The following is a 24,557-nucleotide window of genomic DNA, read 5'->3' as shown; positions in this document are numbered from 1 at the left end:
TTATTATTATTTTTGGTTCCGCAATTTTTATTTCAAACTTGTTGCTCTAGAGCTCATTAGGATGAGGGTGACAATGTGCCAGGTATCGCTTGTGAGTTGTGACCAGGTTCTGGGTTGGGCTTGGACCATGGGCTTCACTTGGGCCCTGCATGCATGGCCAGATCAGCTTTGGGGTTGGTAGTTGGGTTCAAGTCAGTTTAGTGCAGCCCACTGACCCTCCTGACCCAACTTTGTATGGACGTGTTATATCTTAGGCAACCATCTATCTCCGTTGATTTCGTTCCTCTAAAATGTCTATTTCTTTGCGCATGTGTAGCTTGTCAACTGATAGGTTATGAAAATTCAAGTACGAAATTGGGTTTTTATCCATTTTGGGGCTGGGCCAGATCGGGTCACTCCGAGAAAGAGATTCTTTATGTCATGTTTGGGCACGAGTAATGTAATTCTGTGGAACTCAGAAACTGTATTTGTATGCATCCTATGGCGAAGATTCTGATGAGTGACATCCAAATACACAACATGAACTGTAGTTTTGCTCAAAAGAGGCGTTTCTGGAAGGTAACTTTCCAGGGAGCCAAACAACCTATCATTGTCTTCTCCTCTGCCAACACCTCAAAGCATGATCTTGGTACATGTGGGGCCCTTCATTTGGTGATCTAGGCCATTGTTCCGATGAAGCCACAAATCTTCCTAATTGTGGCTCCGTTTCTTTTGGTACTTGTGGGATATTATCTATCCTTTTTATTTTTTTCCTTCTCAAGCCTTCTAGGCTATGGTTTTTTTAATTGGCAACTCACGGCCCATTCATTTGGTCCCGAGTCAAGTTGTGACTCAGGTGGGTTGTCGGAGTGACTCGGTCAGCCAATTCACTCGTCTATCCTTTACTTGTATGGTTTTGGTTTGAGTTCATTCCATGCCATTACATTACAATTTCTTATGGTTTTGGTTCGAGTTCATTCCATGCTATTACATTACAATTTCTTAGCGTCTGCATATCAACTGCCATACTCTACCACAGTATCAGATTTTTCAGGCTGGAGCGTCTAGTGGATGGTCGGAGACTGGTTTTTTTCTTGTAAATTACTTAGACTCTCTTCTGGTTTAAGACTGGGGATTGTAATGCCAGGCCTGGGCCTGCCAAAATCAATAATATAATATTGAGTAGGCCTGGTCTGACCAGTTAAAAATCTGTGCCTGAACCAAACCAAGGCCCACCAGTTGCCGTGCCTATCGATAATGCAAGGTTCACACCACTCTTTAACTACTAATTTTTCCCCTGGCTACTCTTGGTATATATAGCAGATATTATACATAGCAGAGATTAGTTCAATTGGGATAATCTTGGAACGGTCATTTCACACCATTCTTGATGCCCAAGAGACAAGCACATCCATTCATAGCTTCTTCATACAAAAATAGGTAATGCTCAATTGAACTTTTACTCAATCCAATAAACAATATATGTTGGCCCATCCAAATCGATCCTGAGCCTACAATTCGAATCAGATCAATGGTTTACATTACCAGGTGGGCCACACCAATGTCTTAATATCAGAAAGAGGTGATGTTAAAACTTAAATAATACCATCTTGTTCACAACATGGATTCAAATGCACTAGTTTGCCTCTGGTATCACTTGAAACAACCCAAAACTAATAATCAAGTGGACGACAATTTAATTGAGGATGCGTTGAAGATTATAATTTAAAGGAGAAATAAATGGGGCAAAACTGCATATTACCAGCTAATTTTTGAATTTCCACATCATGATGTATTTGCCATTGTGTGTGGTGACAACCTTCTTCATTCCAACACCCACACACGTGATGGGTGGCCGTAGGTGTCTTGGTGTACCATCAATGCAGGCGTCTTCTGGCAGAGCCTTCACCTTTTTCTTCTCAACAGTGCCCAGTCTACTACAAGAGGGGGTCACTGCTGTGGTACTTTTATCCATCACATAACCTGCAAGAAATTTGCCTGTGTTCTGATCCAAAATACGCAGCACACCATCAATACCCCCGACAACTAGTGTCGAAGTGTCGTTCTGCATATATTGCATGGAGTAAATGACATTTGGACTTATTCGCCTCTCCCATAGAGGTCTCATTGTCCTGCCAGAAAGATGGGGGAAAAAAAACCAATTCATTTCCTTTCATAGATCCACAGTCGACAAGCAATGCCAAACATGAAAAAATTGCATTGCCCCATATCTTTTGCTCATGATTTACAGATTTCACTGCTAAAGGGTGCCCTCGTGAACGTCTCTAGGCTTCTTTTTTCATTTTTTTAGAAAGATGAAATATTATCAATGCCAGGGGCCAAAAAGAGAAACAGAAACGAAGGGCAAAACAGCAAACAAAAGAAACCAAGAAAGAAAGGAAGCTCAGGTAGCCCACTCCTGATATGAATGGCAACCCTGCCTGAAACAACATCGCTATTCACTAGAACCCCTCGTGTTACAAAAACGGCAGTTATTCCTTTACATCCAAATTGCCCAGAAAGTCGCCATCAAGGCAATTCTCCACTTTTTCTTTCCAAAGGAGCCACCGGAATCAACCTGCCAACTATGCAGAAGGGCGATTCATGACAAGTCCCACAAAATGGGTGACTCAAATTGTTGATTGGACCGATTATACGTGATTTGTCATGGCGGCCATGAAGGGTGGGATAGACTGAACACAGACCAGATTGATTGATTGGAATTTACATGTCTTTTGCAACTAGGAGCATCATAACTTTTAGTGCTCTCAAAGAAATAGACCGAATAGAACTTTCACAACAAGCATGAGTGATATAAAAGATTACCGAAGGTCCCAACAATGAGAATATCCGGCAGTTGATCCAGCAAAAACTAAATGAGAACGTGGGTTAAAGCATAAACTCCTTATGCCTGATTAAGTCAAGTTCAAATCAAGTTTTAGCAGTTTTTCAACACACATATAGCAAACAGGAAATCAAGTTATAGCATAAACTCCTCATAAAGAAGGCTTTTCAACATACAAAGACTACACAATGTCTTCATACTTCATAGAATATTTGAGCCAAGAAAACAAGAGCCTCATGGGATAAGTCTACAAAAGGAAATTTAATGACAATTAAAAGTGATGAATGGCAAACAGGAAATCATTTATGGGTCGTTCATTCTTTCCATTATGTTAAATATTAAACCATCAAGAATGAAAAAAGAAAAATGAATCCATCAAACTAAGTCAATCACAAAATTTCCTAACAAGAGATCTCTTAAGCCCACATGCATGTCCTAGGCATCTCATGTACATGCAACCATGTGCCAGCGTGGCACATCGGCATGAGATCCAAGCTGTCCATCAGGTGATTCACATCTTTTTTTAATTCTCTGGAACAAAAATCAGGCTAGTTAGACCAACAGGTGGCCCACAATTTACAAGAGAAACGGACGGCTGACAGAACTTTGTGCAAGTTTTTCTAAACCATACGACTATTATCATTGTGCATGCCAGATGTGACTAGACCAGACTGATTTTGGGTCCAGGCTCCGGGGGACGTATATGATGGGACCCACGTGATGGACAGCTAGATCTCATGCATGTGCACCGTGTGGGCACACATGTTGGTGTTTACATGAACAACCTTATGCACACATCTGGGCTTAGAAAACCTCATCTAATAAAATATAGAACAATGATAATGATATCAAGCTAAAAACCTATGTAACACTCGCCAAAGTCAAAATCATAAACTAAAATTTTAAATAAAAGCAAATGAGGATGAATCACCTACAACCAGTTGTATGATACAATATTTTTCATTGGCATGCAGAATTTTGGTTTCCAAGCTTGCTCTTGAAATGTCATATATTTTTTAAGGACAAAATTCAAGAATGGTTTGTTGGCCAAGTTAATCTACAGCAGGTTGTAGGTGACAGATAAGGCAAATAAATCTTTTAACTATGGAAAAAGACATGATGAAGTTCCAGCTATATGCTGCACACAATGTTCCACTTTTATTCTTGAAGATGGCTGTTGGTAGACTTTTAGAATATCATCTCTAATACAGATTGACTCATGTCCAAGTTTTGGGACAATATCCAACTTATGTGCATTGAAAGCACACCACAAAGTAGACACAGTTCTTATATGCACCAAATCCTGTTTAGGTTCTGATAAAAAAACAAAAAAACAAAACAAAAATTAAAAGATAGTGGTCACGAGTGTAAGATCGGCTCAAACCCATCAAGGTTGACATCAAGGAGTGAAATCCAACTAGGAAGCAATTGATAGAAGGGAGAAGAAGCCACTCAAAGAATCTCTTGATTTAGAAATCTTCTTTCTTTCTTTCTTCTTCTTCTTCTTCTTCTTCTGTGTTTTTTATTTTATTTTATTTTATTTTTATAAAGGCAAGAATATTATTTAAATACTGAAATATGCAAATATATTTGTACAAAATAACTACAAATTTTAAGCATATAAAAATTGGTTAATCAAACCCTTCAATGTATTAGTTTTTCAATTAACATTACAATACGAGAAATGAACCAGTGCTCTCATGGCACTATAAGTTTTACTGTTCCTAGTTCCTTCAGGGCACTTGGATAGTCTAATCAAACCTATCTGGGCAGTCCATTAGGTTGAAAATACATTTCCTGGGCTACTATGCAAAAGTCTAGCCAATCAGATGATCTCCATAAGATGGTCTTGCTTTTATAGCAATCCATTTTCCAAGCCACAGATGGGATAGTTAGGGTTCCCAATAAAATTATTAGAATCATAAGCAATCCATGGTGTGCCCTGATAAACAGATGGCTCAATTTGTTGAATGGACCAGCTTTTATATAAATGATCTCGACCATTCATTTTATTGTCAATTGATCGGGATGTTTAGAATGGTTCAATCAATGTGAGCTTTGCATGGTAGCCCATGAAATCGTGATAGACATAATGCATAGCTCAGATCAATCAACTGGACTGTCCAAATGTCCCAATGCAACTAGGAGCACCATCAGTTTGTGTTCTAAGAGCACTGGATTATTTCTCTACAATAAAATGCAACTATCTACTATATGTCTTTTTTTGAAAGATCACAATTTATCAATTGGGCAGCAAAGCCAAAAGAATACAAAGAAAACAGAAACGAAACGAAAGGAAAAGAAAACCCAAAGCAAACAACCCACACGATAATGCACTCAAACAAGAGGCTTCAATTGAATGAGAAGCCCTTGCCCATTCCAACACAAGATTTTCTCCGAAAAAGACACCTCTTTGACTGCCGTACAAATTACGAAAGCATCTGTTATTTCGCTCTTTCCATAGCCCCCAAAGCACAGCTAGGAGAGAGTCTCCACACCTCAAAGCCACACTACTTACAATATGTCAAGCTCCAAGTGCAATTATCAAAGAAGAATCACCAACAAGGTAACTTGGACACCTGCAAATATGGGTGTGGGACTTTTGCTTAAGCAGAAAAATAAGTTTTGGTTATCAAGTATTAAGACATTGTTAATTTTTTTTATTTATTTTTAATCTTCATCTCCAAATTATGGACACACAAAGGCTTCAAGTTGTGATGACCGATGAATCATAGTTTACATCTGCACTCTCTATAGCTGTCCATATAGATAGAGATTTTCTTTTCTTTTACAAAAAATCGTAAATAAAATTTTGAGGGTTCCACTGCAGTTAAAGGCTGTCAGCAGGATGCAAGTTCAATGAGTTTCATCACTTATTAACCCTTTAGTACAAGCACATAAAGAACACCTGTTGGAGCAGTGGACGACTTCAGGCAAGCTACCCTTTGATCGGATGAAAGACCTGCGACAGTTATACTGCCAAGGGAAGAGCCACTGAGAATCAGCTCATCAGTCAAAGCCAAGCATGTTATTGGCCCAGAATGCATCCTGTAAAGTAGCAAATGCAAGAATTATTACATGAGAGATTTGATAGAAAGTGCAAATAACATTAAGCAGCATATAAATAAGCTTCATCTGCATCACATATCAAAGTGGGAAGAAAAAAAGAAGAAGCCATAGACGTGAGTGGAGGTAGTAAAAAAAAAAAAGACATGATAACCAGTGGTATAACATAAGTTATGTGACCCTTAATAGAGCGAAATGGCGGAACATGATTCGTGTCCCCAATTAGTTGGGAATTGGGATAAGGCTTAGATGATGATAATGATAGACCCAACCAAAGATTTTCTTGTTAAATAATGCAGGCGATGTAAAATATGATGCACCAAAATAGAAAGATACAACCTTCATATGAAAACTGATACATGGATTCATGTGTACATGTGTATAATTTTTTGTATGTTAAGACCAGCTACTCATCAAGTTGAACAAGCATTACAGGTAAGCATAATTTGTTTCGTTTCTCACTTGAACTCGCCACAATAAATAATTAGTGTTGTTCAGTCAGTGAATTTGTAAAATTAGTTCAGTTGAACTCACCATAATTTGTTCAGTTGCTCATAAACAGGGTGCCGAAATCTGTGAATATCATAAATTTTCCTTTTAAAACTGACTCCATGAAAACAGGAAAATCTAATTAATCGTACACCAGCACGATATTTGGGTATTGTTAGGAATGGCTCTACGTTAGCCTTGCCAAATTGATGCAATTCCACTAGATCTTGGCAAGTCTTAACGGATGTGGCACAATTTGGTCAAATCTGCATAAGATTCTAGTACTTTCACAATGATAATTGCTCAAGATTTATAGGGAATGAACTGTACTCCTGCTCTAAGATGAGGCTATTCATACAAAGTGACTGTCAATCAAAAACAGTTGGGAAACTTCACCCTTACCTGCTTATTAAAGCAAGCCATGACAAATAGGGGCAAATGGTAGTTTATGCAAGTCACAAGAAGCATACTTTAATAACCAAGTAGGAAATAGCCAAATTTTAGTTTCTTCACTGATTGCACTTGCCTCAAATGGGCAAGCATGGATGAGAGGCAATGATCTAGTATCACACACTCAATACTGCCATCTTAAATTATACCATTTTCACCATAAGCATTTGACCAACACTTTTGACATTGTAACCAGTCATACTATCAGATGATCATTAATATATTAAAAAATTACGTTGGATATACTAAATACTCATCAAAGTCAAGCTCAAGTACTTTTTTACACTAGGAATTGATTTTCAAATTGTACCAATCTCAAAAAAGTTTGTAGTTAATGAAAGTAGGTCACTAGCAGTTTCTTGAAGAACTGGCTTGCCGCTGTATACACTAACAGAAGTCAGTCAAGGAACTCAAAAGCTTACCAGACGAATTATGACTCAACTTAAGAATGAAGATTGTGTATCTTCCCCCAGTTGGCATCTTCACTACCAATCTTGATAACAAATGCCAACCTCTGGTTTCAAGGGAGCAAGAGTTACAAAATATAAACAGCAGCATATACTTTTTATTGCATATACCTGATAATACGAGAACAACGCTGACTATACATATCAAATACACGAGCTGTCCCATCTTCGCATCCAATAACAGCCTCAGGATCTATATAGCTGCAGCATGAAACAAGCCCATAAGAAGGACAGGGAAGGGGATCCTATGGTATCAATTTTGCAGGGAAAAAAAAAGTAAAAAAAAAAGAATCATGTCCAATGGTTTAAGGGTGAAGTTGGTTGATTATGACTGTCAATCATATTTTAAATATATACTATCATCCAGTTCATCCATTCATACCTGCGAGTTTATCATATCACTTATGTGTTTGTGCTATGAACACTAATAAAATAGAAGAGTTTATGTATAGCACATATATCTCACCAAGTGTTTTCCTTTATCAGCAGCTAAAACATTATAGTATGATATGCTATTAAAACATTGCAGTTTCATCAAGAACAGTTTGAGCGTCCAATCACCCACCGCATGCATAAGCCTCGTGAAAATGTACCTTCTTTCGAAGGAAACATACTTCTTTTGCCGTGACACCTCCAGATGCATATACGGGTTCCTACCAGACCAACAATCTGTATAGCAGAAGAAGGTTTGAGAAAATAGAAAATTATCTAGCTTAAAACATACAAATCAACTTTTTTTTTTTTTTCTTTTCTTTTCCTTCTTTTTTTTAGAATGTTTAACAAATCAATTCATATTAAAACCATGTAAATTTAAAACCCGAGGAAGAAATTTGTTGATGATGATATAATGTATTTAGAACAAGTGAAAATATGAAGTTCTAATTTCTTTACAGCTACCTTCATGCCAATCTTTTGAAAATATAGGATTGCCAAAGCTTAAGACTGAACGGCAATTCAGACCTCATACAGAACATGCATTTTTTCACCAATTTTTAAGAATACCCTAGCACTAGAGCAACATACAACATTATCGGTTCTTCTTTTCTCAGCACCAATGAAAACTCACTTTTGTTAATGAAGCGAAGCAAAGGACTAAGGGTGGCAATGATCCAGACTGCCAGACGCTGTAGGGTCAGGGCCTGTGTCCCTAAACTTGGCCTGACAGCCAGGCCCAGTCTTGCAATCTAGACCGGGTGCCTAGGCCGGGCCCAGGCTTGCAATCTAGGACCTGGTGTTTGGGCCAGGACCTGGCCAATGATGAATGGTCAGGCCCTGCCTATTGCCCCAATCCAATCAAGTGAACCACCATTATACAAAAAGAATCAACAGTTTAAAGAAAATTGTATGTGTTTCCAATTCAATGTCCATGTGTAGTTTAAAGACACTCATCTGGTATGGGGTCATGTTTCAATTATCCAAACCGGTTATATGATAGACTCATTGTAGATGGAGGCTGGAGCACGGATATGAATATCGGTATCGCATCGGCCGATATAGCCGTATCGTATCCATATCAGCACGAGCCGATACACGATATGGGGTCATATCGGTCCGATATGAAAAAACCGACCCATATCAGCCAATATAGGAAGTTACGCCTATAAAAGCCCAATTTTGAAAAAAATCAAAATCAAAATTTTGCACGTCTTATCTTCTTCTTCTTCTTTTTTTCGTTTAAACCATGGAAGAAGCTTAAAAACTTATTTTAGGCTAGATCTAGACCTATTTTGAGATCAAAACATATAATTTGAATGGGATTTGACAAATCAAAGCGAAGTGGACCATTATGAAAAAAATCGGAAAGAAGAGTAAACCTTCACTTTCTTTTTTTATATTTTCATCTTCTTTTTGTTGTATTTCAATTTAATGGGTCATTGTTCACCAAATCATGCTTGATTTGTATTTGATTAGGGCCCATTTAGTTGACCTTCAACAAGTTAAATCGACAGACAACATTGTCATCAAAGAATGGTCCGATACACCATTGAATACATGGTCAAAATACAAAAATGATAAATTCTTGAATATCTCATTTTTTCTTATTTTTCTAATATTTTTTCATATTATTTTTGCTTTTTAAAAAAATCTGATCGATACGGGCCTGACATCGATACACGACACTGTATCGTATCATTTTTACGCTAGGACAATACGCCAACCGATACCAATATTCAAAACCATGATATGGAGGATTCCCCAAAGAAAATTCTTAGATCGAATTATTTCAAACCTTTAACCATTAAATCTTTTCTTTATAAGACCAGCCCTCGCCCAGCCCATCCATATACTGGCCAGGGCCTTGTCAGCCCAATTAGGACCAGCCCATTACCAACCCTACAAAGTACCATATAAAATAAGCATACAAAACAATTAGTTATTTACATATAATTGTTTCTTGACTAACCATCCACGTTCATGATACAAAAGACGAAAAAGAGTTGACATATGGATCATATGTTGAAAAATGGACGCATTAGAACCCATATGAATGTGAGAAGGAGAACAATCTCAATTGCTGCATGAGGACAACAGATTTTAATTTTCCTTTGGGTTCTTACAAACATATGATGAAGATTGAGCCTGATAAGTTCCAATGTCAATAGAAGACCTCAAAAATTATTATTAGGCAGGTATTATCTTGTCAAGAAATTCATAGATATAGCAATCACTTCTGGAACAGTACATTCGTGTACATGACAGCCCCAACCACCCATACATGACTGTCTACAAGAGATGCAATATCACATGTACAAAGCTATTTGCATGAATGTATACAAGGCCGTATATCTAGCAATATCACACGTACAACCAAAAAGGCCCTTGGGTTCCATGTCCCCTATCTTGATGTTTCTCCACATTTAGGATCTGTTGTAAGTCTTTTAGCTTCCAAGTGGCATGTATAATTTAGATTTTTGTTGACTATCATCTTGCACATCACATTGTTAAGTCTATTCTTCCTAGTCATCCTACCATGTTATTCCAAAAGGTTACACAACAGCCATTATGTAATGGTAGCGGAGAGAGCCATTACATGATACAAGGCCATAGTGCCATTTTGGAAAAATGGCCCGTAAAGGGCCTGAAACAGCTGTTATGGGCCTGTAACAGGCCGATATGGAGCCATAACGGCCTGTAACATTCCGATATGGGGCCAATAAATTTTCTTCCTTTACTTTTTTATTTTGTATTTTTCTATTTTTTTTATTTACCGTTATAGGGCCGTTACAGACCATATTGTAACGGCCATAAAGTCTAGCCATTACGGCCACCATTACCATTATTGAAAACCTTGATTCCCACACATTCATCTCAACATCCCCATCTCTTCAAGCATTCAATCATTGCTCATGCTGCCTTCTAATTGCCCAACACTACCCCTTATGGCATAGCCGGTCCAATAGTACTCTTATAAAAACATCCTTTAAATTTCACTAGCACAAGCAATCACACAACACAGCAAAGGAACATCTCCACTTCTTCCACCTAGTTCTTATTTTATAAGAAGCATCCTCACCGATTTCTCCATCCTTTTGAATAACAAAGCTAGGGTTGTCAATGGCCCAGGCTTAGGCCAAGCAAACACAAAATTTTGAATAGGCCCAGCCACCCCGGCCCAGCCCAAACAGTTCACAAAACAGGCCTAAGAAAACCCTGGCCTGGATTGTTGACAGCCCTAATAGAACCAAGATATAGATTTTAACAGTAGTTTTGCCTCCATGGCCATTGCTACTAGAGTAACATTAAAATACTCCATCTTGGTTCGGTTAATTTTTAAGCCTCTATATTCAAGATCCTTCATCCAAACATCCAAATAACTTGGAGGGGAAGAAAGGTGATTGTAAGTCGTACTTTAGGGCCTATTTATGTTTGCAAGTTGCAAAGATCTAAAGAGATTTGGATCCTTTTAGGTTCCAACACACTTTGACAAATGCCCAAGGCTCGATTTCATTTCCTTACGTCTATAGTGGAGAGAGGCCTTAACATGGGAATCTGTTTCCTATAGCTGTCAGGTCGAACAGTAATGTATCATGTATGAGCGAGCTTTGGCATCAAAGGACAGAAAAATGTCATGGCATCTTGGGCCCCATGTTGTCAAAGCTTGTAGTCATTTAAAACGATCCGAATTTCTTTGGAGATATGCTATCAAACAGGCCCTTAGTAAAGTCAATTCATCAATTGGCAGGCAGCTAGCTAATGCTCTTGGAAGCGATTGGCAGCAATTGATATTGGGTAAGCTCTGAACCCTTGATATTTATGGTTCAGCTTGAAGGGAGACCTACATATCTCTGCAACAATGTTATACACCATTTACAGAATGTCATTCTTTTGTTCTTTTTTTTTTTCTTTTAAAGAGAGAGAGAGAGAGAGAGAGAGAGAGAGAGAGAGACTGGAATTTATCAGAAAAGAAGCCAAAGCTCAAAGAATTACAATGAACTAAAGTCTAAAGCCCAAGGAGTAGAGGCCAATCATTTTGACTAAAATTAAGACAGGAAACCCAACTGATTACATCCATCCTTGCTCTATTATATACATTCTGCTTTCGACCATATTTTGTTCCTGAAACTCCAGTTGTTCCTGTCCCCCCAAATGGCCTAAAATATTGCTAGCAAGACCATTCTCCACACCACTCTCTTCTTCTTCCCGAAGCCTCCCCCATGCCAAGCAAGAAGAAGGTTTGCAACTGTCCTTAGCATCACCCACATCATTCCAAAGGAAGCTAAGGCTTTTTCCCACACTTTCAAGGAAAAAAAGCAAGCAATAAGCAAATGGTCCACCATCTCCGCATCCCTCAAGCACATCAGACAACAATTGGGCAACACCATCAATCTTTTTTGTAAATTATTTATTGTTAAGATCGTATTCCTCCCCACCAACCCCGCAAATGCCGTGACCTTGGGAGGGGCCCAATAGAACTACATGAACAGTGAGTAGCCCCCACTTGCTTCCATCGCAGGGCTACCAAGTGTGCAATAGAAGGATCAAACAAAGAATCTGCCTCACTTGTCCAATGACCATGCCGTCGACCCTCTCTCGCCCGAAGAAGGCTCAAAGCCATGAAGGCATGCCAACAACTGTGCATACTCATATGTTTTGTCATCTATCAAATTCCTTCAGCATGGAAGAGCACAAACCATGCCATTGCCCAAACAGGTGAAACAACTATTGACAGTTACTCCCACATCCAAGGCCAAAATGGAAAGCCTCAAGAATACTTCCCTAGGAGGTCTTTCCCCAAACACATATTCCTCCCAAAAATATATCCTTCTGCCATCCCCACAAGCAAAGCGCACACCTTACTTGATAGTGTCGGTCATTCTAGCAACCCCTCTCCAAAAGCCCAATGCCATGTATATCGACAACTCCTTTACCCACCAAACCCCATCCTAAACTCCATATTTACTAGCTATAACCTCCCTCCACAATCTTCCTTCCTCCATGACAAATCTCCAAACCCATTTTCCAAGAAGTGTTCAATTCACCAATGCTAGATTTTTTACTCCTTCCCAGTATGCCTTGCACACCTCCTCCCAATTTAAGAGATGAAACTTCTACTTCTCTTCCCCTCATTGCCACCAAAAAAAAAAAAATCTCTCCTCCACTTATCAAACCTACTCAACATAGACACCATTCATTTGAAGAGAGAGATAATAGAGGGAACTATTAGATAAAGAGGCTTAATCAATGTGAGCCTCCCACGCAAAGAAAGATGTTGGCTCTCTCTCTCTCTCTCTCACATGTGTTTCGCAGGCTTTCAAATGCAAAGCAAAAGCCCCAAATATGTTGTCGGGAAGGAACCAGCCCGACACCCAAAAACCGTAGCCCAGTGATCCACCTCCTCCTTGGATGTGCCCGCTCCTAACATTTCACTCTTGGCCATGTTCACTTTAAGAACGGAGACCACTTCAAAACATCTTACTAATTTTCTTAAGTTATCCACATATTCTTCCTCTATGCCGCAAAAGAATGGTATCATCGGTAAATTGAAGATGCAAAATTTGAAGATCTCCTCTGCCCACCCTAAAGCCACTTAACCAATTGCTTGACCCCGACTCAGTTTCCTACTCAATGCCTCTGCCGCCTCCACAAATAGGAAAAGAGAAAGCGGATCCCTCTACCTTAGACCTCCAGATGCCTTAAAACAACCATTTGGAGAGCCATTGACTAGCACAAAGAATTTCACTGACCTAACACACTCTTGCATCCACCTCCGCCACTTGGACCCGCAACCTAGTCTTTCCAACATGTAGTCAAGAAATTCCCAACAAATGTGGTCATAAGCCTTCTCTATGTCTAACTTACACACAATGCCCTTCTTTTTCTCTATTGCGAGCATCGAGACACTCATGGACAATGAGCATGCTATCTAAGATTTGCCTTTCTAGCTACAAAGGCACCCTATGTCTCTGAGACAGCCTAGTCAAGCACCACCCTACGTCTCATGGACAATGAGCATGCTATGTCGCTATCCAAGATTTGCCTTTCCAACTACAAAGGCACCCTACGTCTCTAAGACAACCTGGTCAAGCGCCACCCATAAACCTTGAAGCCAAAATTTTAGCTAAAATCTTCTAGGGGTTGCCAATCAAATTGCTAGATCAAACTGATAGGCCTAAGGTCCCAAAGACTCTCAGCACCCTCAATCTCCAGGAAGATGGCGATAAAGGAAGCTCCCAACTCCAAGGATAGTCGGCCTCTGTCACTGACCTCAAAAATAAAATTGAACACATCTACTTTCACAACCTCCCAAAAGATTTGGTACAGAGCGATCAAAAAATAGTCCACCACAATGCGTTGTCCGCCACCAAGAAGTCCACATCCTCTTTAATTTCCTTCATGGAAAAAGGCTTTTCAAGATCTTCCGCTTCCGCCAAAGAGATCTGATTGAATGACAAGTCGTCTGATCTAAGCCTCTTCCATCTTCATCTTCTAAAAGCTATTTGTAGAACTGTAGGATGGTATCACAAACCTGACTTTTGTCATCCACCCTTTTGCCATTCTCCATAACACTACAAATCCGATTGCTCCTTGCCCTAGTGTTTGTGATGTCGTGGAAGATTTTCATGTTTTTATCTCCCTCTTTTAACTATGTGCCATAGAATGTCGTTCTTATGTTATGCTATTTGTAATATACCCATCTAGATGAGGCTATTTTAGGAATTATGAGATTATTCTCCTAAAATATAGAGAAGCCTGAATGGGCAATCATTTTTGTAATGGGTCATCAAAATCATTCACCTAATCAACTCTTCTAGGAACTAACAACATGCAAGGATATCAGCATCCGAATGTTCGTGTACTTCTGAAAATGGAGGTAAATCTGTATATGTAATGGATTATACTTGTGAAATATTTGTACACGCAAGTCAGAATGAGTATAAATTTTCACTCGTTTATCCAAAAAAAAAAAAAAAAGGAAGTCATAAATTTATGAGCATACACAAGCATGTAATCAAACATGAACCCATTCATTTCTAATGACAACTTTACCTTGCTCTCTTCGAAGTCAAAATCAACTAAAGAAGCCATGTTTGGAATAGAATACTCTCCCAGACATTTGTAGCTTTCTGAAGACCACATACGTAGTACCTAGCATCATTTCAATCCAAAGAAACTACATGAAATCCAATGCAACAGAAAGAAAGAGAGCAAGAATCAACAACACTCATCAGGTAATGAAAAACATTTCTAAAGTTGAACACAATAATTATATATAATTCAGATTTTTTATTTTTTGAATATATGGAATGTTTGAAAATCATGAATCAAGAGGAATGGATAGGACACATCCAAATTTAACATGCACATCCCAAAGAATGGCTAACACATTGTTGTAATTGGTGAGTGGGGATTCTCTCTCCTTCTGTTGTAATGGGGATGTCTGTGTTTCTATTTATCACTTGTTTCCTTTTGCTTTCCTGTCAAATTCTAGTTGTGAGAAAAAAAAAAATCATATTTTTTAAGGGTGAATAGAGCTATCTTAGGTTTAGATTGCAAGTATAAGAAAACAGAACAATAAAAGTAACTCTTACACTTCTTTTTGGAAGTTTGGATGAAATTTGAACAACAGAACATCATCTATGCAAAAGACGACCAGCGACAAACCTTTGCCCCGTTGGACGGTAAAAGGAATCACATCAAATGCAAGTCTAGTAGAGCAAAGAAGATGATATTCGTTTTAGAAAACCCCTACCTTATCTCCTACACCGGTAACAATCGAGCCCATCTTCATACGACACTGGTTGACCCTAAACAGAAACCAAATTAGAGAAGACAAAAAATGATCTTTAGCTCTTTATGAGGCACATATAGTTTCAATTCATGACATAAGCATTTATACGTCCAACTTGATTGTGTTGATGCATATCTGTGCACACATCTCTCTGTACATCCATTCTCCTCACTATAATTAGTACAAAGACATTTTTTTAACGGTATCAGTACAAAGACGTTACCATAAAAAAATTTAATTAATTAAAAACGCATGTATACTAGAAGAAAATGGATTTAAGTGACAGAAAGTACCCAACAGTGTGACTGTTCCATCGATGTGCTTCAACAGATCCATTCAGTAAGGACGATCTATGCTGATTCATCGCAAACTCCTCTAAACACGTCTTCAATGATGTTTCCCAAGGAACAGAAACACTACAAAGACCTGTAGAACCCCTGTGTTTCTTGCAGAATAGATCTTTCAATAAACTAGAGGTCCAGACTGCATAATTCCTAAAAAAAGAAAAGGCGAAACACGTGTTAAATACTTTGGGTTACGAAGTATATAAGCTCCATAAAAGGATATGGATCCATCATAACAGTTCTGTACAGGAGCATAAACAGATTACACACAAGACACCCTATGAGGGCCACCATACAGAACTGAAACAACAAAAATCACTCATGACTTGGATTGTATAGTCATAGTCTTGTAGTTGGCCCGCAATGCTTCTGTAGTCTTTCTAATGCTAATGCCTTATTCATTCATACATTTTATAAGTGGTAGCTTCCGTGCTAGAAAAAAAGGCCTCCTTCCCAGCCCAGAAGATTGCTTCGCTTCTGGCGACTAGCTTCTACCGCTAGCATTACATCCAATTCCAATAAAGTAGATATGATTTTGATCCAGGAAATAGAAGTCAAAGAGGTCATAATCTATCTGTAAAAATATCTAAAAAGACACTGGTGGCTGGACAAGGACCATTCGCCTGAATGCAGATCGGCATGGCATGGTCATTTGTGTTAACGCAAATCAGGCTGGCTTTTCATTCGCATCAATCAGGGCAAATGCTTCGTGTTCGTCCTTTTGAGGGACAGCATACTTCATCCACGTTACGGCAACTCAGAACTATCATTCGAGTTAATGTGAATCGGCTCAATGAAGCAGTGAGTCAGCAGATCGACAAATTTACCTACGCGACCTAGATATGCATACTGGTACAGCTATGGATATGACAATGGGGTTACAATCCTCCATTTCTTGAAAGTTCAGGGTGCAGATATGATATGGATGTGGCTATCCCATTTGTAACATGCTATTCGTACTTATTGTTATGATTTTTACTTGAAATTCATTCACTTTATTTAGTTTTATTTATAACAATAATAATTAAAAAAAAGAAGAAGTTATTTAATCATTCTGCCATCTAGATTTAATGAAATTGTTAAAGTTTATAACTTAACAGCCAAACACACACATGTTATTGCAAGAAAGAAAGAAAAATGCCTCAGTTTCAAAAACAAGGAACCTAATACAATAGCATTTAGATAAAGCATTTCCCACAAGTATCCTAGGGTGTCTGGTGCCTGTATTGGTATTTGGTGCCTTGTTGCATCCAACATGATACCTTGAGCATATACATGTATCTGGATGTCATAAGAATTTACTGCTGATTCCCGAGCAAGATTCACTATGTATATCTAAAACTTCAAGCATGTTAAAAATGGTTACCAAGAAAATGTGTGGAGAATGTTAAATGAGAATGAAATGGTTTTCCTGATTTACACAAATTATTCAGAACTATGAACTGGTCATTGAAGAAGTTTCTAGTAATGCACACTAATCCACGTGCATTTCTTCTCTTTCTCAAGGGCACCAACGGACCGCTGAGTTTTCCTTTTGGTTTCCACTCTAAAACAAACTTCTACCCAAACAAACGCAAATGAAAAGCAAAACAACTTTTATGGAAACCTAGTTGCAAAACAGTGGACCGTGGAGTTTTTTCCACAGTTTTCCATGGGGGGGCTTTTTTTTTTCTTTTTTTAAAGGGTTACAATTTTATTGATTAAAGGCTGAGGAGGCCTAAAGAATTACAAACAGCCCGAGAAGCTGAATAAGAAGAACAATCTCCCACAACTTGGGACCCCGAGGCCCAATCCACAACATCTAGCTTAGCCTGCCTAACAACATCTGCAACCACCCTGTTGCGGTTACAAAACATTGACTATTCCTTTCCCCCCATAAGGCCCATAGACAAGCCAATAATGCCCATCTCCAGACTTTCGTCCCTCTTTTCCCCACCCCACCCCTGTGCCAAGCAAGCAAAGGGCCTTCTATCAACTTTGGCATCACCCACAAGACACCAAAGCAGTCCACCATCTTGTCCCAAAACTCACACACAAAGGGGCAATGAATGTGGTCGTTTGATCCCCCATTCTACATGCAAAGGATGCACACATTAGTAATTATCATCTCCCTTTTTTCCGCAAAGTATCGACTATAAGGCCTTCCTTCTTCCCACCAGCCAAGCCAAAGTTGTGACCTTTGGAGGGGCCCCATGGGACCAAAGGAGAGAAGTGTGCGCGATACCACTGCATGCATAGGCCGACAGAGCAAATCGTAACAGGAAAAAACTGAGAACTGCCCAAACTTCTTGTTGATCCAAACCATGGCATCCGTAGATGAAGGAGAAGGGAAGATGCCAATAGCCTCATCGACGGGTCAATGATTTCCTCTTCTTCCTCTACTAGAAGATTCCTTCGACGCGGAGGGGTCCAAGCCACTCCATTACCCGCGATCAAGCAACACATGGCAATAGGAATGTTTGCAATAGGGGAAAGCTTGGCTAGCCTCAGATGGTCTTCACGAAGTGCTCTATCACCCAGCCACACATCATCCTAGAATCTAACTCTTCTTCCTTACCCAGGGTCCCAGAGAGAACCCTATTCCTTCCACAAAAATGTTCCTAAGCGTGGAGATCCCCTTCCAAACCATCAATGCCAAATATAAGGAAGACTCCTTAGTCCACCAAGCCCTTTTTCGAAGCTCCGTACTTCGTTACAACCACTTCCTTCCATAACCTGCCCTCTTCCATGCCAAACCTCCAGTGACACCTACCCAAGAGCGCTTTATACATCACCTCCATCTTCCTTCCTATTGCACCCCCTTCTTCATAAGGTTTGCAGTAGTGTTTTAAATAGCAGTAGTGTGTCGCATAGCGTTCAACCCTCTATATCGTGGAGCATAAGTTACATAGCGTGTAGCATAAGCTACATGACACTTCTACTTTTTATTTTAAAATTAGGATAAATATTATAAATATCAAATAGGAATATAGGATAAAGCAACACCTAAAAAATGACATGGCAACCCCTATCCTATAGCATGCAAAGTAACATGCCATGCACACACGACAACAAACTTGTAAAACAAAAGTGAAAAAAAATAAAAATTGGATGGTAACCCTCATCCGACAACTTTGCATAGTAATTGGTATCCTAAAATGACAAACAAAAAAACAAAAAAAAAAACCAACAGAAACAATAAATCTTCATTCAAAATGAAAAAGAACTCGTTAACAAATATTAAGGAGCAAGAACGCTATCAAACTTGAGAAGAGATTCAATCAACAAAAAAAAAAATCAACTTAGTAGCCGCGCGGATGTGAAAAGGGGGAAATTTGATTTTCTCATCCGTTTGAGCTCTAAAGATCTTGAAAACACAGCAAATGGACCTTCTTTTAGGGTCAATTCATTGGCCAAAACCTCCCCTTCAACGGCTTTGTAGATTGAGAGAATTGAAGAGAAGGATTTGGGGTGGAGTGGTGATGGCATCGTAACTAAGGGTTTCGAAAGAGAGGTTTTCGAAAACCCTCTCTTTTGAAAGCTTTTGTTTTTAAGTTGACTTTTAAGTTTATTTAAAATTGAGTTCTAAACCATTTAATAACAATGGGCCACCACCATTTTACATGAAAATAAACTTACGGTTTAAAGAAAACTTTTTTTTTTTAAAGTACATTGTAGTCTACGATACATGTTACATAGTTGTAGCGAACGCTACAAGGGATTTACGCTATTTGCATACACTGTAGCATTGTAACTACACTACACTACGGGCACTATTCAAAACACTGGTTTGCAGACCTCCTCCCACTTCATCAAGTGAGACTTGTTCTTTTCCTCAGCCCCTTGCCAAAAGAAGTCACGTCTCAGCCTCTCCAGCTTGTTTAGACTTCCTTTGTACACCTAAAAAGGGATAAGAAGTATACTGGGAGATTCACAAGCACCGCCTTAATGAGCGTCAGACTTCCTCCAAACAAATGTTGCCACTTCCATGCGGATAACTTCTTTCCATTTTCTCTATCACCCTATCCCAGAAATACTTCACAAGCTTACTGATGCAAAGGGGAAGCCCCGAGTAAGACGATGAGAACGACCCGCCTTGCAACCAAACACCTCTGCGAGCCCTTGAACCTCCTCCTTAGTAGTTCCTACACCCAACATTTCGCTTTTGAGTAAATTCAACCCAAGGCCCAAATCCACCTCAAATCATCGAACAATCTTCTGAAGATTGTCCACCTCAACAGCCTCGGCAATGCAAAAGAGTGTCATCAACAAACTAAAGATGGGTAATTTGAAGATCTCCCTCGTCCACTCTGAAACCACTCACTAAGCCCACTTCTAAACCTTTATCTAGCATCTTGCTTAAAGCTTCCGCAATGACCACAATCAAGAAGGTAACAACGGGTCCCCTTGCCTAAGACCCCTTAAGGATTTGAAGAACCCTTTAGTCGATCCATTGACTAGGACCAAGAACCCAACAAACCTTATGCACACTTGAATCCATTCCCTCCATTTCGCTCCATAGCCAAACCAACCTAGCATGTAATCCACAAAATCCCACTTGAAATGATCATATGCTTTTTCAATATTGAGCCTACATACAATGGCTTTCTTTCCTTCCTTTTGAGGTAGAGAGTTGTTGCACTCATGGGCTATCAATGCACTATCCATAATTTGGCATGGTTCCACAAATGCACCTTAAACCTTGTATATGACATGGACATGCCCAAGTACTAATTGGAACCTGAAGACCATACTTTTTGCTAGAATTTTGTAGGGCACACCAATCAAGCTAATTGGCCTGAAATCTTTCAAGCTTTCAACGCCCCCTTTCTTCGGAACCATAGTGATGAATGGGCACCCATCTGAAACAGAAGCCTACCCTTAGTGAAGAAGTCAATGAAATCAATCACATCCAAGTTCCAATCCACGATGCGAAGAGTCATCCATGGAGGTTTTCCATATACACGATGTGAGAACTCCTTTTTTTTTTTGAAATAATGAACTCTTTATCAATAAGGGTAGAAGTTACAAAGGAAAAATTAAACAATGGAAACTAATTACAAATCTTGCCACGAAACAGGAAATTGATTGATAGCAATATAATTTGCTACACTCACCCAGGCCATAACATCCTATTGAGCATTTCCGAAACTCGCTCCTTTCAATTCTTGGAAGAACAACTATTTCTTTCCATCCAAATATTCCATGGCCCTGCTAATAAGCAAAGGTGTCAGATTTGCTTCCCCACTTTGCCTTTGGTTGATAGAATTTGGAATAACCCATGAAACTCCAAACAATAATAGAAAGTTCTCCCACACCTTTGAGGCAAGCTGGCAATGAAGGAAGAGATGATCTATTGATTCCTCATTCTGATAACAAATCAAACACATTCAAAATAACCATATGCCACTTGCACAAGTTATCAATGGACAGACATGAAAACCCAACTGAAACCTGTCGTCACCTCACCAAACAGCACTGAGATGGAGAAAGACCCGCTCTGCCACCTCCCTCTTCCATAGATTTGAGTTCCAATTTCCAAAATGCACCCCAGGCACCAAGCGCCACCCATTCCTTGTCCTTTACTCCCAAAATCGAGTCAACCATCTTCTTCTTATCAAAAGACTGCGACTTCGCTTACTGCAGCATGACAATCTGAGCTTTGGTGCATTAGCACACATCCCTTATTTGAAGCCTTTTCTCTCAGCATCCCAATGCCCGCACGTTTTAACTAAGAATCTTCATTAATGCACCATTCAAACCAATAAGCTCATCTTCCATCCAGTCAATAATGGCCAAGATCGCTATGCTAAAGAAGCTCATCTTGCATCAAGTCAACAAGGGCCATTAATTGCACATGCAGGTGGGGCAGCAGATCTAGATTGTCCATTTGGTGGACAATGTCCAAGGATGGCTCACAGTTCAAGAATCAAAACAGATAAGAAAAACAGAGTGATCCAATCAGTGGCCTTAAAGTGCGGAAAATATGAAAATGGCTAATGGGTTTTCAAAACAACGTAACCGTCAATATTCAATGGGGACAATTTCACAACCGGGATTATACAATTGGTGTGATTTCAACAGTGGCCCATCCATGGATGGACTCACTAGATGGACATTTCCAACACCCCCACCTGCCACTTGTACGGCATCAAGAGACTAGTGGACACAGGATGCAAGACAAAACTCATTTTAAAAAGAGAAAAACTTTGATAATCAGGCAGAGTGTCATGGATGATTGCAGGCACTTAAAAACTTCTTAAAATTGCATATTTGTCACACAAGTAATTAACATTGAACTGTCAAAACAATGGGTATGAGTTTAGATGCAACATGAACCAAAATTAAGATTATCTGATTATCTTATCAAATTGGTGGATATTTATTAGACTGTTACAATGAAAAATATCCAATGGCCCTATTTCAACAAACAAGTCACGAACCAGAGGTTAGTATTGTTCAACCTGGCGATAATGGGTTCCACAATTTAGTCGGTTTAATTTGATTTAATGTAAGCCATATCTACAACTTCTGAATGACTGTGTATCAAGCATCACAGGCTGCCAGAGTATCAAATACGTCCCGTTCTAAAAGAGGTACTTATTGGATATGAAACCAATTAAGTACCTCGCTTTCAACTTCGTCATTTATAGCTTAGCAGTGCAAAAAGAATCTGACTATGGTCCGAGTGAGATATGCTTAGATCCCATTCGATGAACGGTGTGGATCCGATGTCCAGTAGACTGTGTAGTCCTACCAAACCGAACCTACATCAAATGAAAGGCCGAAAAGCTCGCATACAGTGCAACAGGCGCGTGATGAAATGAAGGAGGAAGAATGGAGGAGCAGATAGACGGACCATGATTTGCAGACGGCAGAGCAACGGACTAGATCGAAATGATCGAGGGATGCGAAGATCTTGCAGAGAAGATCAGCGTCGAGCGACTGAATCGACGCCGCGAGTCTCGAATTCGCTTTCCGAGGGCTCGCGCGGACCGAGCTCGCTTCCATGCTCGAGCCCTCGAGCCTCGAGCGACGGTGGCTTTCCGGGACTAGGAGGAAAAGATGGGAGAGGGGAGAAGGCGTTGCAGGCGAGGCTTGTTCCGTTCGAATGCGGATTATGTCTTCATGTGAGAACGGGCAGGAGCTCAGAGTGGCCACCGTGATCTATGGGTTTTATCCACACCGTCCATCCATTCTCCGTGGAATTTTATGGAATGTAATAAAAATTTATGAAGATCCAATGATAAAGTGGACCACACCACATGAAGCAGCCGTGATAATGACGCTCACCGTTGAAACTTTCCTAGCGCCCACCGTGATGTTTTATCACCATCCAACCTATCCAGGCCAAAAAAAAAAAACCAAATATCAGCGTGTTCGAAAACTTTTAATCGTCAATCACCAAATCTTAGGTTTAAGCTTCTATTTAATAGCGTGATAGGGGTTTCAGAGAGGATCTCGTAGTAGATGGTGAGAGAAACCAGTGGAGTAGATATAGCCAAGTGTATCAAGGTAGTGCACTGTGAATCCACGATTAAATCCCCACCGTTAAAAACTTTATGAGGGCAACCGAAATGCTTATTTGTCAACCAATGTGTTGATAAAATCACAAATACGTGGATAAAGGGACCACACAAATATATCCTTGATCTAAAACTTTCGTAACCTACATGAGGTTTTTAATATTCAATTACTGCTGTTTCCTTTACTATGGTTAACTCGAGATTTGGATATACTTCGTTTTTGGTACGGTTTCCTAAAATGAGCTTTCAAAACGGATGAACGGTGTACGTGAAGGTGATCCCCACGGTCAGGGATTCCAACCACTTGGGTGGATCCCCTTAACCACCCAAGCACCGCCCGGTGGCAGTGGACGCGGATTGCGTCGGGCCCGCTGTAATGTAAATGTTTGACCTACGCCGTTTAAAGATTTTATCAGATCAGTTTAACGTTTCTACATCTCCAATGGACCACACCAAAGGAAGCTGCACTTATAATAACACCCATGGTTGAAACCTTTCTAAGGACTAATGTGAATTTTTTTATATCATCCAACCTATTCATATAAATGTGAATGAAGTGAAGACACAAATATCCGAAACTTCTCTAGCTCCTAAGAAGTTTTTAATGGTGGACATTCAATACCCACTTTGTGGTCTAATTAAATCTTGGAATTGCCTCATTTTATTGTTTAGTATCTTAAAATGATACGAGAAAATCGTTGAATGACGTGGGCAAAATACTTACATCATGGTGGGCTCCACATAGCCCTTCCCGGACATATTACCGTCCGGGCTGGGGTAGTCCGTCGGCAGCTTGGGCGGCTCGTTTGTCTGCATCTATAACTGCCCAGGATCCAGCTTCTGTCACCGTCATTAGAGGCCACACGGTGAAATGTTCCGACGGTTTGAACCGTACATATTCTACTCACTAACAAAAATAATCTACTATCCCGTCACCTTGCTACAGCGACAATCCTAACCTAGGATTGTTAGAGCTGAATGAAAGCCATTGAAATTCTTTTCACTGTTGCAAATACATCTACATATAGCGATGGTCAAAGTGTAAAATTATTCCAGTAGCCCGTATGGAATGGAATTCTCACGGACGGCTCTGATCATCGGATCAGTTAGCACGTGGACCTCGTGGGCGAGACACACGATCCGGACTCGTGAGAAATGCAAAACGGAGTAAAAAAATACTAC

At 39.6% G+C, this 24,557-nt stretch overlaps 1 protein-coding gene and 1 long non-coding RNA gene across 3 annotated transcripts; both read right to left on the bottom strand.

The window, feature by feature from the left end:
• Nucleotides 1–1,514: 1,514 nt before the first annotated feature.
• On the bottom strand, nt 1,515–23,010 carry LOC131236622 (F-box/WD-40 repeat-containing protein At3g52030). 2 transcript variants are annotated; one of them, XM_058233931.1, is made up of 9 exons: nt 22,709–23,010; nt 15,820–16,020; nt 15,488–15,542; nt 14,785–14,883; nt 7,862–7,965; nt 7,408–7,497; nt 5,706–5,872; nt 2,806–2,890; nt 1,515–2,111 (listed from the first exon to the last, which is right to left on the bottom strand). In XM_058233931.1, the coding sequence occupies exons 1-9, from the start codon at nt 22,858–22,860 to the stop codon at nt 1,745–1,747; spliced, it is 1,320 nt and encodes a 439-aa protein (XP_058089914.1). In that variant the 5' UTR covers nt 22,861–23,010; the 3' UTR covers nt 1,515–1,744. The 2 variants fall into 2 exon arrangements, with proteins under 2 accessions (XP_058089914.1, XP_058089913.1); XM_058233930.1 differs by having other exon boundaries at nt 5,733–5,872; nt 22,709–22,954.
• Nucleotides 10,465–14,778, bottom strand: LOC131236628 (uncharacterized). Its single transcript, XR_009166812.1, has 2 exons — nt 12,257–14,778; nt 10,465–12,209 (listed from the first exon to the last, which is right to left on the bottom strand). It is a non-coding gene; the product is annotated as an uncharacterized LOC131236628 (long non-coding RNA).
• Nucleotides 23,011–24,557: the final 1,547 nt, after the last annotated feature.

Source organism: Magnolia sinica, chromosome 2, assembly GCF_029962835.1.
Source record: "Magnolia sinica isolate HGM2019 chromosome 2, MsV1, whole genome shotgun sequence".
NCBI classification, from domain to species: Eukaryota; Viridiplantae; Streptophyta; class Magnoliopsida; order Magnoliales; family Magnoliaceae; genus Magnolia; species Magnolia sinica.
The sequence above is the reverse complement of the archived record's forward strand: the minus strand, read 5'-3'. Positions and strand labels throughout refer to the sequence as shown.